This window comes from Eimeria necatrix, genomic scaffold (assembly GCF_000499385.1).
Source record: "Eimeria necatrix Houghton genomic scaffold, Enh_scaff65, whole genome shotgun sequence".
In the NCBI taxonomy this organism is placed as follows: domain Eukaryota; phylum Apicomplexa; class Conoidasida; order Eucoccidiorida; family Eimeriidae; genus Eimeria; species Eimeria necatrix.
Window position 1 is genome coordinate 28,194 of NW_013651719.1, and position 22,599 is coordinate 50,792.

The window sequence follows — 22,599 nt, forward strand, 5'->3', positions numbered from 1 at the left end:
TAATGCACATTATCACTCGGTCGTGTTTGATGCTGAGAGGAATCTGCAGCATCATGCACCCCATAGTCCTTTAGAATGTGTGGGCATACTGTCTAGTGACCTAAGACGCTTTGCGTAAGACTATTCTTCACGTATCTGCCAAAAGAGGTGGACGTTTGGTCGGAGTGGAGATCTCAACAAATTTTCGTGCCCTGCAGACAGGTTTGTTGTCTGTTGAGCAATTTAAATGAGCGGTCTCCTGCAGTCAGAGGTATTAAAAAGCGAGCAGCACTGACGGTACAAAACAGTTGGCCTGTAAATTTTGCACTGTCATTATGGAAGCGCACTACAATGCGTCACATCAAGCATCGTGTTTTTCTTGCTCCACGTGCTCATTGATTCGAACTTTTCTCCCAACATTCTTGCATGCCGCATTTCCAGACTCACAACACGGGCACCTGCATCTGTTCACAAACACAGCAGCGAGGTCTACAAAGAGATTGACAGGAATAGAAGTTTCAGTAATAACGCAGAACGAACGTATATATTCGGGCTAGAGCTTTGCAGCCTAAGTGACTGCGCCACGATCCTCTACACCAAAATCAAATCAAAAAAGAACATACACATAAGCAAATGACAAACTTGCAGATAGAAAAGTTGTGATGAAAGATGTGGCCAAAATTCAGATTAGCAGACATTCTCGAATAGCCTTCAGCCTTGAGGTAGCATGGTCGAAGCTACCATTCACACCAAAGTGTAGCCAAGCAGCAGCATACCTTGTTTCAGTGATGAGACTGACGTCCAAGACGTGGTCTTTTCCCTGCAAGCATGCCATCAGTTTTACATACAGCGAGGAGGAAGCGTGAAGACAATCAAGCCGTTAGAGAAGCGCGGGATATTGCACTTTCCCAGCGATAACAGAGACAAAAACTCCTCCTCTACACTTGGCGCTCTTGTTGCAACTATGTAGAGGCGTGAGCAGGCCATACCTTAAGTCGATCCTCGCAAGCCATTACAACTGGCGAGAACGTCACATCGACCCCGATGTCTTGCAATTGTTGCCACCTACTAATGTTCGCATCTATTGTGTCGACAGCTTCTTGGCTGAGGTTGATAGGCACACAACAGCATACCCGATTTCCTGAGAAAGCTTTTCTTCTGACGTGGAGTGAACCCCGTTTGCTTCAGAATGATGTATGAGCCTTACAATGCGCCTTTCATGCTATCTACGCTGTGGAGCTCGACGAAAAGCGGCTTAACGAGGTGTTCCAGGAATCCAACTTGATTTCGGGCCATAGAGCTGTGCAAGTCTCTATCGCACAAAGGTGAAATGCTTCTCCCGTGTCTTGCCTCTTCATCTCCTTGAAGGTAAAATTCAGCAGTTACTCGACTACTCCACTCGAAATGTTGGTCCCATGACAGAATGCTATGCCCAATATCAGCGGCGCGCATACACATCTCCATAATAAGCCTGAGACAAGCCGATAGCATGTAAGATACGTATCAAGCTGCCACCCTTGGAAGCTATGGGAGAAGTTTCTAAAAGAACTTACCAAGTGTCATCTCTTTGCTTTCTATGATCAAAATGCGGATTTTGCCTCGCTGCTCTCAGTCGGTTTATTGCACCGAAGTGGCTTTTCATGTCTGTGGCCAGAATAAGAGATATCATGTTTGACCTCACTTCCAAAATCTCCTGAAAGAAAAATGAGCCAGGATGAGAGAAATTGACTGACAACACTGTCTTGGTCTTCTTGCAGACGAGCTGATGCCAACCTCAACCTTAGAAGGCCCCTCAAGCGAAAAACACAAACACTGTATTGGCATAGTTGGCCAGAGGAGAACTTAGCAGGCCCGCCTACGTCTTTCGCTAAGGACGCAAAGATGTTGCAAGAGGTGTGAGACAGCACTTTAAAGGTCAGTGCAGCGTGGAAGTTCTCAAGGACAGAACGGTCGTTGTATAGAATTGCCTGTACATTGATACACAGTTTTCGCAAGCGGAGAGCCCTAAATTACACTGAGCAGCCTATTATGCGCAAAGACGGTGAGGGGCGAATTTCGCTAGCTAATAATTCACTGTGTCATCAACGCAGCGTTCTCTTTAGATGAGATTACACGTACTAATGGTGTTGAAGCAGCACAAAAAAATGCATTATTGCGTCCTGGGTGTCCCACGTCATGGCACAAAGCTGCTACAAGGACAGCACCAGCTCCCAGTGAATTTACCCTGTGGTGCGATGGGTTGCGTGCACAGATATGGATATGTGCACACGGAAACATTTTCGCTAATCAAGCCGAAGCAGGGGCCAGTATACTGTGGCTTCAGTCTACGTAGGCGAGACTTTGGCGTGGTTGGCGTCAGAGATACCTAAATAGTGGCTAGGTATGCCGCGTACTGAGTGTGAAGCCTCGTATAACGGCAGAATATTCCCATCAAGTGTGCTACCTGCAACGACCACACTCAACGGCGCAGCTGCCCCAGCAGTCGCTGACGTGGCCAGAGAAATGCTGCAGTGAGCACTAATAGCCACTTAAGCACTTTGTAGAACAGCAGCAATTTTTAAAGCAGCAGCAGATTCTCCTTCACTTGCTCATTCTTTGGTGATGGTTTGACTAAGAAACCTCCTATGGTTTTCAAACTGTATAACGCAGGCATACCATTGCTCCATGGATGGAATTGTGGTAAGGGAGATCGTTGTACAAGCTTTCGATCTCGATAAGAAATGTACGAAGTACACAGTCCTCGCATCCCCAGTCGGCAGCATAATGCCAGAGCAATGAATATCCGCACTCAAAGAAGGCCGAACTATTTGCATCTTTTTCTTTTACCTTCCGGTTAAACTGAGAAGTGTAGCAGACACTCAGCAAATGCCTCAGTTGTGCAACTGAATATGCTACGCTTTTGTACCATGCCCTTTTACTGTCAAGAAACCGTGGAATACCCCTCAAATAAATGGCACTAGGAACACTTACACCTAATTGGTTGAAGGTTATGTCGACGCCTACACGAGAAGCGATCTCGGTCGTCTGCAGGGAGTCCGGCATGAAAGAAGGAACGCCTCACTGCACAGATCGGCTTGGTTTTCTCATGAGTGAGGTCAAGAAAGGCTAAGCTATTTAGCATGCTAAACTATTTTGGCATCTAATGGATCTAATGCAGGGCCGCGAAAGGAAGACCCATGGCTGCATTTCCTTTAATGCTTTGCAGGCATGTATTCTGACTACTCAGCTTACGAATAATGGGAGTAGAACACCTGCAGTGCAAACTGGAAGACCTGAAGAGGCAAAAGCATGCAGAAAATGCATGCTCAGGTGTGCTCCTTTCTCGCCGAGCAAAAACTGGTCAGAGGCAGACTACAACTGCCGCACTTGCATTTACAAGTGCGTGGCTAAACGTAGCAGCTGAGTAATACGGAGATACTCTTGAGACGGATTTGAACGGACTGTTCATCCGTTGTCCTGCAACTGAATCTCCCGCCCGGACGGATTGCGCTCCGGAGACTCTCCGATCAACGGCAGCCAACAGGCCTTTCCCAGTCTGTTTTTCCACGTTAAACGCCTTGATGAATGTCTGAGATCCACGCAAGACAAGAGATCAAGCGCCTTGTCAAGATTATATATGTAGTTCAGTACCGCATTTAGCACTGTGTAGCTGCAGAGTGTGTGATGACTTTTGCAGTTGCTTCTTGCGTCCAAAAAGCAGTTTTAGGTCATTCACCTTTTCTCGAAGTTCTTCTTTGAGTTCTGTATGGTACAGGTCCTTGCTTTTCGACATGATATCCAGGCACGCCTTTATATTATTCACAGCGTCTCTTATCTGGGATGAAATGTTAGTTCCTCCTGGAGCAGTCTTCGCGCTCATCAAAGCTACCTCTGCCTGTAAATTCAAGCCACCATAGAAGCAGATTCTGGTGTAAGGTGGATGGTATATTGCTGCAGATAGACTAAATATCGAATGGGGACCCAAGCATTGGCATACGCTTGAATGCCTAATATTTAGCACGATTTATTTAAGCGCTCATAATGCAAACGGCAAACGGCTGCTCTGCAAGTTCTCAAAGGTTCTCACCTGCTTGCAGTGCCGTTGGAGCGCAGACACCCCACTGCGCATGTTATCATCTCTCGGCTTGTCACGTTCAGCCTCCAGGAGCTTCATGCGCCGCTTCATCATCTGCACGCATTCCCAAAAAGAGACAGCACCATTAATACTGATCCTAGTTATTCACAGTATTTCCAAGTTGCCATTTCCTATACAGAACCAGAAAAACATCTGCCAAGTGAAGGCATGCTCCACTTATCTTTATTTAGCTTACAATCCAAGAATAGAATAGGCCTCGACGCTTTGATTCACTTGCGTATGATCCAGCAATGGAAGAGATCAACATGATTAGCCCGTGCAACATGCGGAGTAACCTGCAGAAGTATCCATCCAAGAGTATTCTGCCTGGGAATGCTGACGTAATCTCGAGGCACCCTCCACGAAGGAAACTGCACTGACATGCGGCATACATCAGTCCAAGGGCGACAAAGAAGGGAACCTCAGCAAATCAAAGCTAAAAGCTCACTCTGGATATAAGAGTGCGTGGCAGTAGCGCTGCCCTATAAAAACGGGGAGGCAGTAAAGGAGCAAAACAGCCAGCTGGACCCAAGCCGCTATGCGGACGCGCGTCGGCAAGACTACGCTCACAGAGACCATGAAAAGATACATAAAGAACTGCAACCATGCGTCGAGAATCAGCTCCATAGACAGGATGAAGACTGCCAAATTGACGTTGCGAGTGCATATCCCTTGGCCTGCGGGTTCTTCACTCAAACTCCTCGCGGACAGCTGCATCGAACTGGGGTCAAGTTCATGGCTGGGATATATCGACAGTTTTTCATTTGTTACAAATATAACCACAGCTGCAGCTTCCGCAGCTAGTACTGCGTAGAGCCAGTATTCCAGTCTTTGCCTAATCCATGGAATGGCTGGGGCCAAAACTGAGCACGTCGCCAAAAAAATCAAGGTAGCGTATATTCCGTGAAGCCCCAATATGAAACTTTCCGGGACGGACGTCCAGTGCCCGAACGCCCCACAAGCAAGGATAGCATAAACGCATGTTGTGGCCAGTATCTTGAAGCAGAAGAGACAAATGCTTCGCCACTCCATGAGGCGCCTGCTATTGTATACAAACTCATTCTCGGTCTCTTCGTCTTTAAAACGCAAGGGTAGGAGGCTAATATTGGCTCTCTGCTGCCTCTTGAGCTCAGAAATTTCCCCTGCCTCGCTGCCTGCCCCTGTCGAGTAAAAACTGCATTGCGTAGCCGCAGAACGGCCCATGTCAACTGCAGACAACAGAATGCATTCGTCAGAGGCCGGCCCCACCAAGGTTTCCCTGAATTTCTATTGCAGGAAGCAACTTGAGAGCCCCACTGAGCACCGTTCAATATAGAAGATCTACTTAAATAAAGTGCTGCAATTCAGACCAAGTGCACCCGAAGTACAAATGCTCTGCGAAACTTGAAGTATCTGGTGTAAAGAGTCAAGCCAGAATGCCCTTTGGCATCCACAAAATAAGTTATATTCAGGAACACGGTGCTCATATACAACACAGATCCAAGCAGATCTTGCCAGTCTAGTAACTTCCTTGTCTTTGCCTGTATACTTCTCTGGATCTTGCCCACCTTTTGTTCGTGCAGTGCCTTTTGTGGACACATTTGTGATCGCGCCTTCGCCGTAGCGTACATAAACCGACTCCGCATACCACATCTGGTCGAACCAATTCTTCAGGACAAAGGAATCCACATGACCAGAAACTCCTGCCGTGGGTGTTAGTGTAATTAATCTGGTGAGTATCTGCACTCTACGCCAACTCTATGGGACGCAATGTGAGGGGCAGTGGGCACCTGCATTTACTTCCCAACTCCACTGATAACGGTTGCTGCGCCGCACTACCGAGAAGTTAATTTGTATCTAACGTGGCACTCGACTTTATGTTGCTCAGGTTTGGGCGGCATACCGCGATTGATTCGATGCATGGAAGGCGCATATATAGGGGCTTTTTCGGCAAAGAAGTGCCGCTTTCTCGCCGCGACGTTGTTTGCCTGCCGCCCTCTGTGGCTTTCTTTTGAGTTTGCTCAGGGGAAGAAAGCTGTGAGCCATTTCGTCTGTTGCTTGTAGAGTTGTGCTGTGAAGGCGTACGGTAATTTTCCGGGTCGTTACTTTCTGTTGGACTCGCGGAATGGGTGAGTTCAAGCACGACAGCTGAGGGACGGCCGGCGGGCATCTCTGCATCTTCGTAGTCAGCATTTCCCGCGGACAACTCTACAACTTCGCAGTTAGCAATGCTTCTGGAATCGAGATATGACGAACGTATCGATGTTGGCTCGTTCGCCCTTGGAGCCTCCATGGCTCCAGCAGGGGACCTTTCCCCAGTGACGATCGGGTTGTCGGCTACTGTACACGTCGTGGAAACTCCCTGAACCCCATCGACAGAAATGGACGGGCCTCGACGATGAGTTAATGAATAGAATAAAATCCAAAAAAGCCTCTTCAACAGCCCGTGAGTGGGAAATTTTGCCCTACTTGGAGCGCCGAACTGGGACTGCGCTCATTCCTCGAATAGGTTGCCTACATAGTGCTGCTTGTCCACCTGACGTGTTCACAGCCTTGCCAGCGGTGACTCCGCGAGGTAAAGAGTTGGCTGAGATTACGGGACAATTTCAAGGAGGCCTTTGTTAACTCGGATGCTCGGCCACGGCATGAATTACGAAATTGTTGGTTCGAGCCTCCACTAGTCAAGCGGGAAAGGCTTGCCGCAACGCATAGGGCGTTGTCTCAGAAATGTCATGCGAGTGCTGAATCACAAGGCTTCCTTTGTTTCAGCTCATAAGTTGCCAACGGTGCCGCCGGCAGCTAAGGTGATTCCCACGAAACCCAAAGATATTTCCGCACAAGGAGCCGGCCCCCGGCAGCTTCAATGTAGATTTTTATTCATATACCACCAAATAAGCTCTGGATTTGCGAGGGTGTACAAAACGTCAATTTCTATTTCGATCCTGATGGAAACCAGCGGTCTCCCGATCGCTGTTCTGGGTGGTCTTGCCTGCCATGGCGGCTGCGCTCTTCTGCGTAAAACGGCTAACGGCCAACGCAGCTCAGCGCAAACGCCACTTCTTTGAAATTTGTTCTGAGATTTTCTGGAATGCAAGATAAATGTTTCATTCAACTGGGCAGTGTTCCTGCTCGAAATTCAACACTGCCGGGAAAGTGCAGTTTTACTTACCATCCATGCATCTTCCAGGTGCTTGGTAGTTCACCACAGAAGGAAAGCGCTTATGCTAGATTTCTACATACTAAATAAAGCATTCTGGTCTTGTTCGCGACTTCTTTCTACAGTTCATGTTCGAAGAACGATAGTCAAGGCCTGTTGGGTACTCCACATGAAGACTGCTGCAGGATCTTATGTTTTGACTGTCGTGAAGCAGGAGAACTTCATACATATCACTGTTGAGTGAACATAAGAGAGATATACTGAGCAGATGGGCTTTTCTCAGAGCGCGAGGCGTGAGCCACTGGCTTTGCTTCTAGTGCTCTCCTGGTATTGAGCTGACGGGCCACCAGACACATCGTCCTTCATGACACTTCATGATTCACCCAAATGTAGTGAACAGGTGTCTACACTGTTACTACGTATGCCCCTGGGCAAGTCCAACTAGGGTGCACACTCTGCACTGACTGTCAAAGGTACATGATTCTCGCCAACAACTACTGAATATCTTGATTAACCTCGTACAATTGAGTTCATATTATTATAAGGTACGAAAACTTTGAAGAAATCGTATCGCCTTGAAACAGGTACTGGTGGGGGCTGATAACCATTAAATAACTGGTGAAGGCGACAAGGGTAGCAGTAGTTCGGACTTCACAGGGAACATGCCCAACGTTAATCTCTCAGTCCTCTTTGTCATTCGTGAACTGCACATTGGGCACCTCGTATGCGGCTGTCCTAGATTTTGTCATTTGATCAATTGCCATTCTGGTTCTGTCCATTCAGCGAAAAAATTCGTGGTCTACGTTCCACATGCCTTTTCTGTTCGTAAGCCACCTTGCTCAGTACCAAGTGTCAGTGGGCTGACTATGTACGTTCGTGAGTAGTTCATATTAGCAATACGGCTGCCTTGTAGCCACTGACACACAAAGAATGCGCAAGAACGGTTATCCGCTCAAGCGGAGCCTGCTTTTTCATCGCTAGTGGGTTGATATTCCGCATCATACTAGGCATTCCATTAGGTCGGATGCACTCTGCTGCTTTAGAGTGTTTAGTAAACACTCTAAAGCATTCTGCTGCTTGAAAGTGTTTACTACTCAAAAGATTGCTGTCCTCGCGTGGAGCAGGTATTCTGGGTAGCTGACGGTGTAGATATCCTCAGGGGTCAATAACTCTGAAGTTCTAACATTTTTCATTCAACGTATGCATACTAGACATGACAAAAATGCATAATTGCCTTTTAGAAAGAGCCACAACGTAGTAAACCTTAAATGTGAGATATGCTTTCCAAACCACACGCCGGGAGAAAAAGGCACTCACTTCTGATTTGTTCACGACTCCAATCTAGCATGTGCTGAGAGAAAACGTAGTTACTTCTAATGATTTCATGGCGCAGAACTAATAATGCCGCCTCAGTAGCCACCTCATTAGAGGAGTTGAGGGCATAGATTTGTGCACGCAAGCCTGCAGCTGTCACAGATAAACATTATGCTTTTGCGTAGATTTTGTGGTTATCGTTCTTAGTTTGTGTAGATTTTGTGGTCGTCGGTCTCGGGCAGTCACTCGACAGCCACTAGGATCTAACGCAACTGCACACATCTGCACAACACAGTGCTACAAAGTGTTCGCGAAATCCCGTATCGCTCCCTGATGAGCCTCGTGCACTACGAGATGAAACACAGACTGCGTTTATTGGAACAGCTAGATAATTTCCTGCTTGGCATAGTTAGTTGGCCCACATGGCAACAAAAATTTTGGGAATCATAACAACCGCTCAGTAAGTGCAGTGAAGCAGCTTCAGCAGTTAGCACCAGCATCTTGCCTCAGTGCCATCTCCCGTGTGACGTCAGCGTGCCTTGAGATTTAGGCATCTTTGGAAACAGTATACATGATGTGCGCGATAATATGGTAAACCTTTTGAATGCTGCGTATCCAAAAGTTTATTTCTTTCAATTTCTTTTATGAGTTTCTGGGGACGCGCTACAATACTTTGACAGAAATGTAGGCTAAACAGCCGTTGCAGGCTACTTTTGGCTACTTGTTTTTGCATCGTGTGATCTTTTCGTTGCTGAAGTGCCTGTGCTACATGTGAGTCCTGTTTGCTGCCGGATTTCCCGCCTTTCTCAGCAAGAAACCCGTAGAACTGTACCCTCTCTGTGGAGGCGAGCGAACTGGAGAGTATAAATGCCATGTAAAAGCTGGTGTTTTATATGTGAAAGGTCAGACATTAGGTGCATATAAGGTGCATAAGTGGAGGAAGCACATGATGAGAGACTTGACAATATGTCATAGGCCTTTCAACCGCTGGCTTTAAACAAGTCTTCGTCCTCACCTTTACCAACATCACATTCACTTGAAGGAGGCTGCAGTAAACGGTTTTGTTCCTGAGTTCCCATCGAAATTCACAGATAAAATGTATGTGAGGCATGCCAGCAGTGGCTTTTTTGTGAGGGTTGGGAGTTTCAAAGTAAAAGAAAGCCTATATAAGAGCACCAAACATATAACCAAACACGGGTCTGCGTATGCCTGATTCATTCTGCTTTGACTGGAGCCTCCAATGTAAATCATTGAGTAAGCTTCTAGCAGCAGACTGCTTTCAGTTTGCCAATTGGGAGAGCTGATAAAGCAAAGGCCGGTCTGCAGTGCCAACTTCGAAAGTAGAAGTTTTGGCTTTGCATTGATGAGCGCCTTCGCAGAAATCTCAAATGGCGATGGAACGCTCTGCTGGTGAGCGGTGACCTCTTGTCAGCCGATCTCGACTGTCTCCTATAATGCTGTGTGGTTTACAGCCAGTGCTTGGCATGCGTATTCAGCTAGCGTTTGGAATGGGCCGGTACAAACATGCACTTTGCCGTGACCGGCTTGGTGTTGTCGGATGCCCAGCACTGGGAACGAATTTTCGCATTCAGCCCCTCTTGGCCTTTCCACTGGGCTTCTTTTCACTTGGAGGGACTGCGATGTCGAGTTCTCTATGCTGTATGCATTGCCCGTTCTCATAAAAGTATCCCTACAGGCATCACAACAAGCAAAAATTGCTTGGCCTATGGAGCTGGTAAAGATGGCCGAACTGCTTCTTTAGTGCACACGCGAGCGAACGCTTTTACGAATACGTAGTACTGCACCGTTTAGACAAAATGTAAGGCGAATGGACGGGCAGAGTCTGTGGTAGACTTACTGCGAGACAAGTGAACGTAGGAGCGACAAACATGTAGCAGCCACCTTCTTTATTCTCAGTAAATCCTACAGGGCATTGCACAAGAGGCTTTCGTTTTTCTTGCCGGTAGCACATGTCAGGTTCTCGGACTTTAAGAGGAGATATTATTGGTTTCTTTTTCTCTTTTAAATCATGCGTGTAGACCTGCGGCCCCGCGGGAGTTGGAAGACCCAGTAGTCCAGTAGTTGGATCCAAGGGGCTGATTTCCTGGATCTGAACACCTTTCTTCAAGGCTGCCTTCTCTGCTGCGTGCTGTGCAGCCGCCTCCATTTTCAGCTGATGAACAGGGTCATGAATGTATCTCCATTGGTTAACGCCCATGATGAAATATGCGTAAGGTAGCTTTGTAAAACCTAGTCGCCGAGGAAATTGGCCTCCACTGCTGCCTTCAACAACAGGCTCCGTTGGCCCACGCAAAACTTCGGAATTTATATCTCCTGATGCAGTGAGATTCAAATTGCGATATGCGGTTCGCCGTCCCAATTCTTTGGTGCGCGTATCTTCTCCTGAGTTTTTTGTCAACCAGTGCGAATTACCGTCGGATTCAAGGGAGGGCAACGGCGCATTCAAACGTTCAGCAGTCTGGTGGAGCAGCTTCAGTTCCAGAGAGCCATCAACATTTGCCGCTGTAGTTAACTTGCGCTGGGCTCCCGTCACAAAGTAATGCTGCGGTGACACCGCCCTGACAAAGCCAGAGTCCGGCATGGGTGCAGCAGTCATTTGGGCTGGCTCGAAGCTCGTTCCTCCCTTTCCAGTCTCATTCATTCTTTCAGCTGAGTAGCTCAGTGGCGCACTTGATGAATATCCCGCATGGAGTAAGCTCGCGTGTGCATGTTGCTTACTTTCACTCATGCTAATCTCTGCAGACACCTGGTTACGTTTTGCTTCGTCATCGCTATTATCCTGTCCTGTATCTATTTTCGAAACGTCGGAGACCAAACCAGAATTCTTTGCTCTTCTCCTCAGCAATGAATCAAGTCTTCGACTCCTCTTGCTTTCTGTCAGTGCTATATCTTCATCCACAACGCTTGTGGCATGTTCGCTTCGGAGCTCTCCAGAACCTTCGTTTGCGCGTGACCCGTCTCGCGCTTGCTGCGCCTGCGACGGTGGCCGCCTTGTACGAGCTTGCGTGGTGGAGTCCTCTCGAGTTGGAACATGACGCGTCAAGTCGCCGTTCCGCTCATCCTCTTCACCACTTTCTGCTCTTGGAGTTGGCCGCTGCCCTCGGCCTTGCGGACGCCGCTGGCGATCAGCAGCAGGAGCACTGCTGGAACCTTCTTCTCTCTCTGGACCTTGTCTGTCTGTTGAGCTTGCCGCTTCAGCCGCTCGGCTCCGGCGCTCCTGTCGCCTCTCTTGTTCGCTGTCTGCTCCGTCCTCTGAACGTCCTGTGCCTCGTTTTTGTTGTTGTTGTTTGTCTTCCTTCTTCGCGCTTTGTGTGTTTTCTTTTTGCTGGTCTTCCGTCGAGCTTCTTCGTTGCCTTCTTGAAGTTGTCTGCGTTGCGCTTTCTTGGGTTTGGGCATGCGATGTCTGAGACTCGTTTCTACTGTTTTGGGCCCCAGACATTGCGGAATGTGCATTGTTGTCAGTGCTGTCTGAAGAATTACCCGTGCGAGAATTTGTCCGGTTGCGCACTCCGGATCCTTCCTGATGCCTATTCTCGTTTCTCTCCGTAGGTCGAGTGCTTGTCCTGTCTCCCTGCTCATCGTCAGCGCTTTGTCGTTTTTCTTCATTTGCTCCGGTTTCACCGTTTGCGGCGTTTGGGCGGCGTTGTCTGCGTCGGTTTTGCCCCGTCATAGAGGATGGTTGGCTTCCTGAGGAAGTAGTACCCTGCTCCCTTTCCTTGATAGCTTCCTTTTTAGGATCAGGCTTCGTGTCCGAGGAGTGGCTGCCCTGCGGGGGCTGCCGCTGGCTGCTACTGTCGCGTTTCCTTGTGTCATTCTTGGCAGTCTCTGGTTTATTGTCCGAGGTACTTGATTCATTTGCCTTTAGACGGCTCTCAGCTCTTTTATTCTCTGTCTCAGCATTTCTGTCTTTTCTGTCTTTTTCGCTGCTCTTGCTGCCGTCTTTGCGTTTTTCAGCCAATGCCTCAGGCTTCTTCGCATTTCTGGTTCCCTCTGGTTCTTTGGTTGCTTGCTTTGCTTTCTCTGCTTTGCTCGATTCCTTTGGTTTTTTACCTGAGTCAGGCTGCTTTTCGTCTTGCTTTTTTGATTTATCCGGCAGCTTTTTTTTCTTGCTGTCGTTTTCTTTGCTACTAGGGGGAGGGTCGAGAGGGCAATACCACTGAGGAGGTTTTTGAACCTGTGGGGACTCAACAGATCAGCTTAATAGCGTCATGAAAGACTTGCCGCCGAGAGTCATGGGACATCGCTATCCACAAGAAAACATTCGCAGGTACTTCAGGACACGTTATGCTCTGTGGTCTTGGTTGAAGTGAGTCACATCTTGAGTGCTTCAGAGCAAATTGCTACTCGCAAGCGCATGAAGTTGATGCTCGAACAGCATATTCCCTCAGAAAGTCAAAAGAGCTTACCACATGAACACACGAGGTTCCCTCTACTATTCCATCGCATAAGATGTTGGGACTGGTAAGCTCGATCCGGATGCACAAAAACTGTTCGGGGTCCAGAGAATAGCTCGGCTCGCAAGCCCAGTCAATAGGTGCCTCTATTACTTCCTAGAGAAACAACGCATACCCAAAAATTCACTGTGAACCAATGATCAGGCACAGTAGCGACGACCTGTCTACATAAAATGCATTGGAATGCCCTACTGCCCTCTTAAACCTTTGACATACTTCGTAGCAGCCTGGTATGTAGTCTAGCGCTTCAAGGCGCCTTCTATGCAAATACTGCACATCTCCGTCTGTTTTATCCTGGAAAGACCGCTGCGAAGAGCTGTCCCTAGAGCTGCGCCTACTTAGCTGCCCGCGACTTCCTCTGCAGTGTTCATTAGTGCAGTGTTCCTTCGCGCCGCTTCGTTTCTTCTGTGCAGGACCATTTCTAAAGAAGTGGCGACCATCGAGCACCAAGTGATGCTGGTGAGCGTTTACATTTGCAGTGCCGCTTTCTTTGTCCACAGTTTGTTCGTTCTCACCTTGAAAGACACTGTTCGAGGACGAAATAATGTCTGCGCTGGCTTGCGAGTGAGAGTTTCTCTTCCCCTTACTGCCGGCCCCATCCGCTCCCGCAGGGTCATTAGCCCTCCAGCGCACGTCCGTTACTACTTTTTGTGGCGCCTCACTGCGTACGTGGGGCTGCAAGTGCGTTTCAAAGCCCTTTTCAAACAAGTTTGCTGAGTGTAGCTGCTGGCGTGCAAACGGGCCTTGCTTCCCAGCGGCTTCATGGTAGAATCGTTGGTCGTGCCAGGGCCGGTAAACCGGAATGTGCTGCGGACGGATTGCCGGTATTCCCGGCGTCGTATCATGGACCAAAAGATTGTTTTTCTGAAGCAACGAAGAGGCTGGACGGACGGGGGAATTCCACATCAGATTAACATATAGCGGTCCTGAAGAAGAGCGTACTGGTGGAGCTTCTGTTCGTGGCCACACTGCGCCTAGATTTTCCTTGGATAAATATTCACTTGCAATCAAAATCGGTGAAAGGCGCCCTGAATTTTGGAGTTCACTGCCTTGCACTGCTCCCATGGACTGGTCAGATGGTAGTTTGGCGGCCTCAAGTCTGCGCCCAATCACTTCGTTGGAGAGAAACTCTGGTGAGGCGACAGCACGTGAAAATCCTGAGATTCTGTTCGCAGTGTCCCAACGCTGGCCGTGTTCGTGTTCCGTAAGCTCTTCATAATTAGTAGAGAAGGCCCATTCGTCCATACCATAATTCGATACTTGCTCCAGCCCAGTGGTAGAAAGCATTTCCGTCGTGGCAGTCACTTGTCGAAATGGATACTGCTTGCGTGCTTCAGAAGCGGTGAATTCGTCGAATGATTGGCCCGGCAGCTCCCATTCAACTGAATTCATCTCAGGTTCATTGCTGGCTTGAAGTGTTGGAAAAATCGTGGAATAGGTGCTCACCTTTTTTGCGGTGAAGTTTGGAAGGTCGCTTTCCTTTTGATAGACATTCCCACTAAATTCGGTGCTAGATTTCATCGATTTTGATTTTTCAGTCCACGGCAGCGAAGAGTCATCAGGTGAGTCGCCATCAGGTGAGTCGTCACATGGTGCTCCTCTACGTTGTATACATAATCCATCTAACTCGAAGAATCCAGGGCTGCAGACGGCCCTCGGTGGCTTTGCATCGATAAATTCACATTTATTTTCGAGGTTAAGGTTTCCTTTCATGCATTCCATGATGAGTGGCCGGACCGTACGCTGCCACAGTAACAATGCAGCAAAACCAGAATTCTCTGTGACAAGCAGCCCAGTCTTGAAGTAATTGCTGGTGCCTCCAGTGCACTATTCATCCTGTTACACACATTGAAACACCCAAATTGGATGCCTTGGGCGCACACATTCCCCCTACCTCGATACAGACATCTCCTTCCATCCTCTCATGGGGTCCCCAGCAAGCCAGTTTCATGCGAGCCACTCTCGTCGCAACGCACTCCTTGATGCCGTCGACAATATACTCTGTAAAGCCTCCTGGGCACGTAGTGCAGTCAGGTGGGGCAAACATCAAGCACTCTTCGTCCCGCAGCACTCCATTAGGGCATACCTTCAACGGCGGCATTGCGTGAGTCATGGTGCACCTTACCTGCAGTAAAGGCGCTCCGATTGAAAAAACACAGTGAGCAAATACCTACAAGCATTTCTACATAGTGGAAGTTTATGGGGGGCGCTACATTCTCTACTTCTCTTGGTTTTAACAACACGTGGCAAAGCTTAAAGCCATTTGCCCGCGGTGGGGATATGCTCACGCCTGTTGGATCCATCACATATGGCTCTGGGCAATTTCTAGGAGCGTTGCCTGCGGGTCTGCTTTTCGGGTCAGGCTTGGCCAAAACAGGCCAGCGAAACAGGCATGCAACCACCACGGCTGCAGTAGATGCATGTCTGGCTACTCTCATGCTGGGCTGGCTCGACAAATTTTTTCCCCTCGTTTGAAGACCGAGTGGTGAGAAAATCGTTGGGCCAGAACGACATATGGGTCACGCGCTAGTGGACTCCTTACCATTGGTCCAGAGTATGCTGCTACACCCGAGCACGGTAAAGGGGGGCTTTCCGTTTCCAAATTAGCATGCCTCAGGTGTCCAAATAATACAAAAAGAATATAGTGTAGAATTTCAGCGGGAGAAATTTGATGTAATGTTCTTCTTTGTGGGCTGCAGAAGCCACGATAGAGGGGATACAGTCTAACTGGGAGGGAACAGACGAAGACGAATGGTAGCTTTCACCTGAAAAATATGCCAGGTCTCTGCTTCATAAAGCATTTTAATTGCTACTGTTTTATGAAATAGTGCCGCAAAGACAGCTCAAATAATGCCCTCTAGGCGTAGACTGTTGCGAAGCCGAACACGCACTGACTGGGCCGCCACTGTGGGGCGAAAGGCCTAGAACTGGTGGACTGTTTCATGAAATTCAGTACACTAGGCCTAGATATGCTATGAAATATGCATTCATGTATTGACTTGAGCATGCACGAGACCATTCTTCCGTGGAAAGCCAAACATTGCTTGCTTGTCGGCAAGAATGAACACCCAGAGTGACCCAGCAGGCTTGGCTCCAAAAAGTTGCTCTTCATTAAAAAAATTATTTTCCTCCCAGAATTTATTCAATCCATTTCTGTGTTCCCACAGCTTAGCCATCTTTCCACTGGATTGCAGCTCCAGAGTGTACTATTCGTGGGGCGGTAACTCTTAATCGAAGTCTGTCAAGTGCTCGCGCTTGAGTGGAGATAGACATCGCTGTGTGTGTTTGTCTGAAATCTGACACATCTCCGAGTACGCAATAGTCACGAACGTGTTCTGGAACATGAGAACCTTACAATGCCGGCTGCTTTTGCAAATTTCTGTCCCAAAGTGCATGTGTAGTTTTTCCCAGCCCACATACGGGGACTGAGCAGATTTGATCATTTGTGCACCCTATCCCTTATCTGAACGCCGCAACGATATTACCCTAGGCCGACTATGCATCGAAAAAATCATTCATGGTGGTGTGAAAGCTGGTATTCCGAAGCTCTCTTCATGCCAGGCACCACAAGAGGCACTGCCAAAGTTCCCGGTAGGCAGCAGCCAGATGCTGCCTGGTTGCTATAAGGGGAAAACCGTGCACTTTTGGGCGTTTCACGACTTTCTGCAATGACCTATAGTTCCAGGATTATTTGGAGGCCTAAGGTCATGATGTAAACCTAAAAAGACTTCTTCATTACTACAAACCAGCTACTCGATGAAGCGCAAGAGAATATGAGTCCCGCAGACAGTCGTGGTCAAAAAAATCGGCGAAGCTGCTGCTTTCTGAGTCAAAGCCACTATGCCTACAGATATTGGCATGCTCTTCGGAAGCATCTTTCCTTTACTAAGCTCTCGAATGTGTTACGCATGCCTGCGGCACACGGCTTGTGCAGCATATACAAGCAAGGGAAGGAGACCCTGTGTTACGGCCCCGGTGAAGCCAAAAAAATATATTGGAAAAAGTTTGCTCCCGCGAGGACCCAACATTTTCGTCATGTCTCTTCTAAAACGTCCCGGTCTCTCCAGGTTGTGTGGAGGCACTAGGGGACTCATTTTCCTGCGAGTGCTGCTGACCCCGCTGTTTCACCTTTTCTTGGACATGCAGTTCATGCGCCTCCTGCAGAACTTCCAGAATGTTGGAGGCATAAAGTGCCGCTATCTCTCGAGAGGTGAGATTAGAATGGTACTGAAGAGACCAATTCATCTTTCCATTCACTGTCACGCAGTTATGCGCAAAGTAGTTGAGCCCAGTATTGTGCTGCGAGACGATTGACCAGCTGCTGTCTACAGATATGTCGAAAGGCTCTAGCGAGGCCATCAGCTCTTCCAAACCACCCGCCAAGCACTCCAGGCCGCTCGCAGTTTCTTTTTCCACCGGCTGCTGATGCTGCACGTCGGGCATTTGGCCACTGGGAAACATAACGTGAGAAGATAGCTTTCCGTCTGCCGCGGCAACGTGAGTGCCGCTTACGTAGAGAGCTGTTGCTGCGAGCACTGGAGATACCGTCATTTGATCATTAGCTCTACCAGAGCACTTGCTATTTAATGCCGTTCTTCGGCCTCCGTGTTGACGCTTGCTTTTAAGTGCTGCGTCTGCTGCTCCTACTCCGCATGAATGCTGCGCAGGTAAAGGCGGCAATATAGGCTTTTTTGAATGCCGCTGCTGCAAGGCCATCTGATGTTGAATTACACGGTGCAGAAGCCTGAGATGCCGTTCCGGAGCCTCACGAAGCTGTGCATGAATTTTGGCAGAAAATCTGTTCAGGGAGTTGGCCGCCCAAACTCCTCCATTAGAGATGAGAAATGCCGATGGCCTGGCGAAGGCGTCGTTCCTGAATGGCTGCAAGCACTCTAGCTCCCCGCGAACTTCTTCGACAAAGGAAGAAATGAGCTGGAAGTTGAAAAAAGCAAAAGAAGAACTAGGCAATGATACAATTCTGTGCACGGCTTCCGTACATGCCTTACCGAGTGCCCACACGGCATCTGCTCCTCCATTGCACTCGGCTGGCACTCGGAGCTTCAGTGGCATCAAAAAGGCGTAGGATCCCAATCCATATGGCGGGGCCTTGGTTTGCTCAGGCTGATCGTCATTGCCTTCTTCAGTGGTGCAGCGTTTCGAAGATCCCCAGATCCATTGAGTTATCAGCCGAAGCCCTCTCGTGATGCGACTGGCAACGCTGCGTCTGTGAGCGTGTAATCGCCTGGAACAGCTTGCCCTGCTGTTACTTTTTGCTGAGCTGTGAATGGATGACCTGACTACAGTGTCGTCCAAAGACGCTGCACTTACTGTGTGCAAACTGCTAGATGTAGAAAGCGAGCTACGTCCCGTTGTTTCCACAAAGCCCTCGACAGCTTTGTTAAAGACACTGCTCTTGGAGGTGCAGGGGGACTCTGCTACTTTTTCCGTAGCACAAGCTTTCCTGTGCCTCTGCAGCATTCCAGCAGTGTTCACAGTCAGTGCACTGCTCGCGGCACTCGCAGAGCCATCGCACCTCTTCTCCTCTGCCTCGTTGGAAAATGCTTCGCTCCCAGGCCGGCGATCAGAACCAAACTCATTTGAGTGTCCTTGCTGTCTTCGCTGCGTGACGCACCTGCTCCCGCTGCTGCTGGTGCTCCTGCTGCTGCTTCCGGTTCTACTTCCGGAAAGGTTTGATGGTTGTCGTGGGGACAGCAAGTGCAAGGAGGGGGATGGAGGGCCCGTAGATGCACCAAGTGCAACTGAAGCTGCCGCTATAGCAGCAAGAGCTCTTGAACACCTGTGGCTTCTCATGCTGACGGCAAGGTACTGCAGCAGGAACTCTTCGAATTGCTTATCATCCCCAGGGATTCGTTTGCGGCCCCTCGCTGGCCTTTGTGGTTGCCGCTTCCGCTCCTGCAGCCAGTTGTCGAGCCAACGGCGGCCACTAATTGCCTGGAGACTGTAGATGTATACTGGGCCCTTGTGTCTAATGAACTGCCTGTTAGATTCGCCAGGAAGACCCTCTCCAGAAACAGGGGAGCGCAAGGTAAGCTGCTGCAGCATCTCCTTTACATGGGATAAGGACCAGCCACTACGCAGATTGACGGCACTTTTGCCACTTGCAGCTGAACGCTGAAGTGTTGTGCGAGTCTGTTCTTTACTGCTATGGCAAGACCCTGATACAGGCGTTTGCAGTAAGTCTTGGACTGAGGGAAGCCGATCCAAGCTTCCACTGGAAATTACAGGCGTACTTGGGCTTTCGAGAGGGGTCAAAGAGTTTTGATGGCTAACAACTGGTCCCTTGCTGTGAATGCTTGAGCAGGTGTCACAGCTAGTCGGAGATTGCCCCCCAACAGCGGTTGCTGCCTTTCCTGAGTCTAGCTCTGAGCTAGCTGGGGAAGATTCCAGCACAGAAGGCACGCCGCCCTCTTTGCTACCATCGGCAGCAGTTCCCGCGAAAGGTGTCCCGGTGTCGGTTGCACTTGGAAAGTACATGCTGTTTCGCTGCACAGCTGCTGAGGACCACAGCGACTGCTGGTGAGGTTGCCAGCACTGGGCTGCATTGGTAGCTGCAGCAACGCGCGAGAGCTCGGCAAGGAGGCAGTGTTGTTGCATTACTTGCTGCCTACGCCAAAGCATCCGGGACAGCGCAACTGCTGCCGCTGTTGTAATTAATCCATTCATCGTCATCTTTCTTTCCCTACACGCTGAAATGAGCCCTGCGGTGAGATCTTCAGATAGCCGAAGGGTCACCACCCCGGTCAAAGCTACGTCCCCAGATGTTTTGCATTCTTCTGGATGATATTTATGGAATCGCAGTTCACCGTCCTCTTGTTCCTGCAAGGGTGCTTTTCCCGTGGTACGGTTGGCTTGCTGTTTGGGAGACGAATTCGCGGCAATAGCTGCTCTGGCGGCTTGGTTATATGCTTTGTATTCAGACCCACTGGCTCTGAAACGTTTGGATGGGTAATATGCCGCAAAGGGATTTCGGAGTGCTTTCATCAACTCTCTCTCCAACATATACATTCTCACATGTATCCCATACCCTGCACACATCAATGGCCTAAGCAATGTAATGCAGGGACTGACTGGAAAAAGCTCATTAAGAGCTGGGGGCAGTATTGTTTCAGGAGGACGAAGCTGGAGCTCTGGCTGATAGCTGGTGGATTGAGGTGATGACTCTGAAAGGTAAGCTGCTGAGCTGTCTACAGATCCAGCAGATACAGCAGACAGTCGGCGATAATAACACCAGTTGTTTGCTGAGGGCGACTCAAACGGATCCCCACTGCAGTCCTTCCCCCTTATAGGAAGCTCGCCAGCATTTGAGCTGCCTGCGCTGCAACGTCGTAAGTACACCGTGCCACTAGACCTTGTAGTATTGGTGTTGCTGCTACTCCCTCTTCGCCAGCGGTACGTCTGGCTAGTGAGCGGTGTCTGCATAGCTGCAGTAGAATTCGACACCAATTGCATGCTTCCCTGCTGGTGTAATCTTGGCTCCGAGCTGAGCGTATGCTGGCGAAAGTGGGTCGAAGACTGAGAGGCTATTGCTGTCACCTCTGTGAGGGCTTTGACCCGCGATGCATAATCTGCATATATTTTTGCATTACTTAGAACAATGATGGCCCGCAAAATTTCATCCCAGAATTCTTTTCTGCTAAGGCCATCTATAGTTGAGTGATGGAAAACCCCAATGATGTGAGTACGAAACCGCCGCCCTCCGCTGTTGCCCTTGTTGACTGTGCCCACAGGTAACTCACACATGTTGTCTTGTATGTAGACAGGACTGTTTGCAGGCCTCTTCAGACCGCTGACCGCTTGCGAGACTGCTGGCATAGAGTTGCCGTGAGGCGCAACAAGTGGCATCTTTTCGGAAGGCACCAGCCGCAGCCGCCACAAAGGCCCTGCAAAACAATCGCAAATGCTGGGGTTTGAATCCGAACTCTCAGTTTGAAGCTTCGAGGTTTCTCAAGTCGCAGGAAAAAAGAAAATTCCTTTCATTGAGGAGGCGCCAACAACTAGGGAGGAAACTAAAGCATATGAGCATTATTGTGCGGCTTCGGAAGGTAGCTTCTGAGACTACAGCGAGAAAAGACAAGAAAAGGCAAGCGATATTGATTTCTGAAGTGACAGCCAGAAAACACATGCTCTCTAAAAACGCACTAGCTTTTTATTATTGGTGCTCACCATGTTCACAGTCAAGGGGGGTTTTCTGTTCCCACGCCATGGCCTTCATCCAGGGGTATTCTTCGAGAAGTCCCAAATCAAGCTGCGTCCCGTCGCCGTGCTTCTGTTGCCATTTGAGCCCTGCCGAGGAAAGCGAATTATTGACTGTAGCGTATTTAACATCCACGACGGGCTCCCCCAGTCTCTCATGGAAAGTGAACTTTAGATTGGAGCGTTTCCTACAGCTGCATGGGGGTGAAAATCCCACGTCCCCTGCCTGTTTACTCTCGCCATCGCTGCTGGCTCCCCTGCAACTGGTGCAGCTGCTGCTGCGAACACTGCTGTTCTCAGCTCCATTGCTGGTTCCACGTTTTCCGAACTCGCTAGCACTGCGACGGTTTCTCCAACCCCATACACCACGCCGGCCATCACTACTAATGCTGCTTCGCTCGCTTGAACTATTGCTGCTGCTGCGGCAACTTGCAGCTGTGCAGAAGCTGCGAGCAGATGGGAATGGGGCTTCCGCGCAACCGCCTGCAACGGAGTCCTCGCCCAGCAAATCGTCACTTCCACGTTGTTTCTCTAGCTCGTGATGGTTCTGGTGGGCTACCAAGAGGTGGTGATCTTCGCTTGCCCGTTGTTTTATTGTGGAGTTGGTGTCCGTGAGTCGTATGACAAGGCGCAGAGCCTGGTGTCTTCTTGCTACAAGTATAGATGCTTCCTTGAGAGTCTCTAACTCAATTGGATGTGTCGAATCAACGGAAATACAGTTGACTATTGCTAGGTTTCCAAGGCGCTGGAAGGCATGCCAAAAACATTCTGTAGCATCAAGGAACCTAACAGGGGGTAAACAATCTAAATTTTCAGTATCTGTATGCTGCTGGCCGGGCGATAAGGCACTAATGCTTTCTTTCCCATGCCCGGCATACTGCGGAAATGGAAGTGGGGGCCCGATGGCGCAGCCGCCGCCCGAGACTCCGGCGTTGCACAGCCCTCCAAGTGTTGTTTTTTGACCTGAGTCCCATACAAGGAACAACCTAAAGCACCACAGTTTTCTAAATTTGGCACATCGTGTGAATTTCGGTCTTAGCAATCAGAAACAGTGAAAGTGCTGACCTGCGGAGACAACTTTCCTGAGGGGGTGCGCCATCCTTTCGCATCTGTGACATATCACAGCCACTCATTTCAAATCTTGCATAATACGTTCTCAGCATGGACGGGGAAGAATAATCATTTTGGAGCAGTTTCGGTCAACTGTGTGTGACACTAGGGATCATTGGTCCACGGGCTGTGGGGTCGTCCACCAAGGTCACTGAGAAGTGACCTTAGTTATTTGATTCTCACCGAAAAAATCGACTACGATACAGTTTTATGGAAGAGTCCTTTTTCTTGCGTCTGTAAGTGACACGCGGTGGGCC

At 49.2% G+C, this 22,599-nt stretch overlaps 3 protein-coding genes across 3 annotated transcripts; all 3 read right to left on the reverse strand.

Moving 5' to 3' along the window:
* Positions 1-340: 340 nt before the first annotated feature.
* Positions 341-6,365, reverse strand: ENH_00069040 (3',5'--cyclic-nucleotide phosphodiesterase, putative; the record flags this gene model as incomplete). Its single annotated transcript, XM_013577427.1, has 16 exons — positions 341-443; positions 756-799; positions 969-1,083; positions 1,187-1,450; positions 1,533-1,672; positions 1,839-1,946; positions 2,635-2,817; positions 2,950-3,003; positions 3,211-3,251; positions 3,421-3,547; positions 3,695-3,853; positions 4,046-4,147; positions 4,290-4,389; positions 4,542-5,301; positions 5,641-5,740; positions 5,976-6,365. The coding sequence occupies 16 exons, from the start codon at positions 6,363-6,365 to the stop codon at positions 341-343; spliced, it is 2,790 nt and encodes a 929-aa protein (XP_013432881.1).
* A 3,766-nt stretch (positions 6,366-10,131) lies between these two features.
* Positions 10,132-15,131, reverse strand: ENH_00069050 (hypothetical protein, conserved; the record flags this gene model as incomplete). Its single annotated transcript, XM_013577428.1, is given in 6 exon segments — positions 10,132-10,233; positions 10,402-11,580; positions 11,596-12,747; positions 12,971-13,114; positions 13,235-14,761; positions 14,913-15,131. The coding sequence occupies 6 exon segments, from the start codon at positions 15,129-15,131 to the stop codon at positions 10,132-10,134; spliced, it is 4,323 nt and encodes a 1,440-aa protein (XP_013432882.1).
* A 1,931-nt stretch (positions 15,132-17,062) lies between these two features.
* Positions 17,063-22,331, reverse strand: ENH_00069060 (hypothetical protein, conserved; the record flags this gene model as incomplete). Its single annotated transcript, XM_013577429.1, has 3 exons — positions 17,063-20,919; positions 21,203-22,195; positions 22,298-22,331. 3 exons carry the CDS (start codon positions 22,329-22,331, stop codon positions 17,063-17,065), a joined length of 4,884 nt encoding a protein of 1,627 aa, XP_013432883.1.
* Positions 22,332-22,599: the final 268 nt, after the last annotated feature.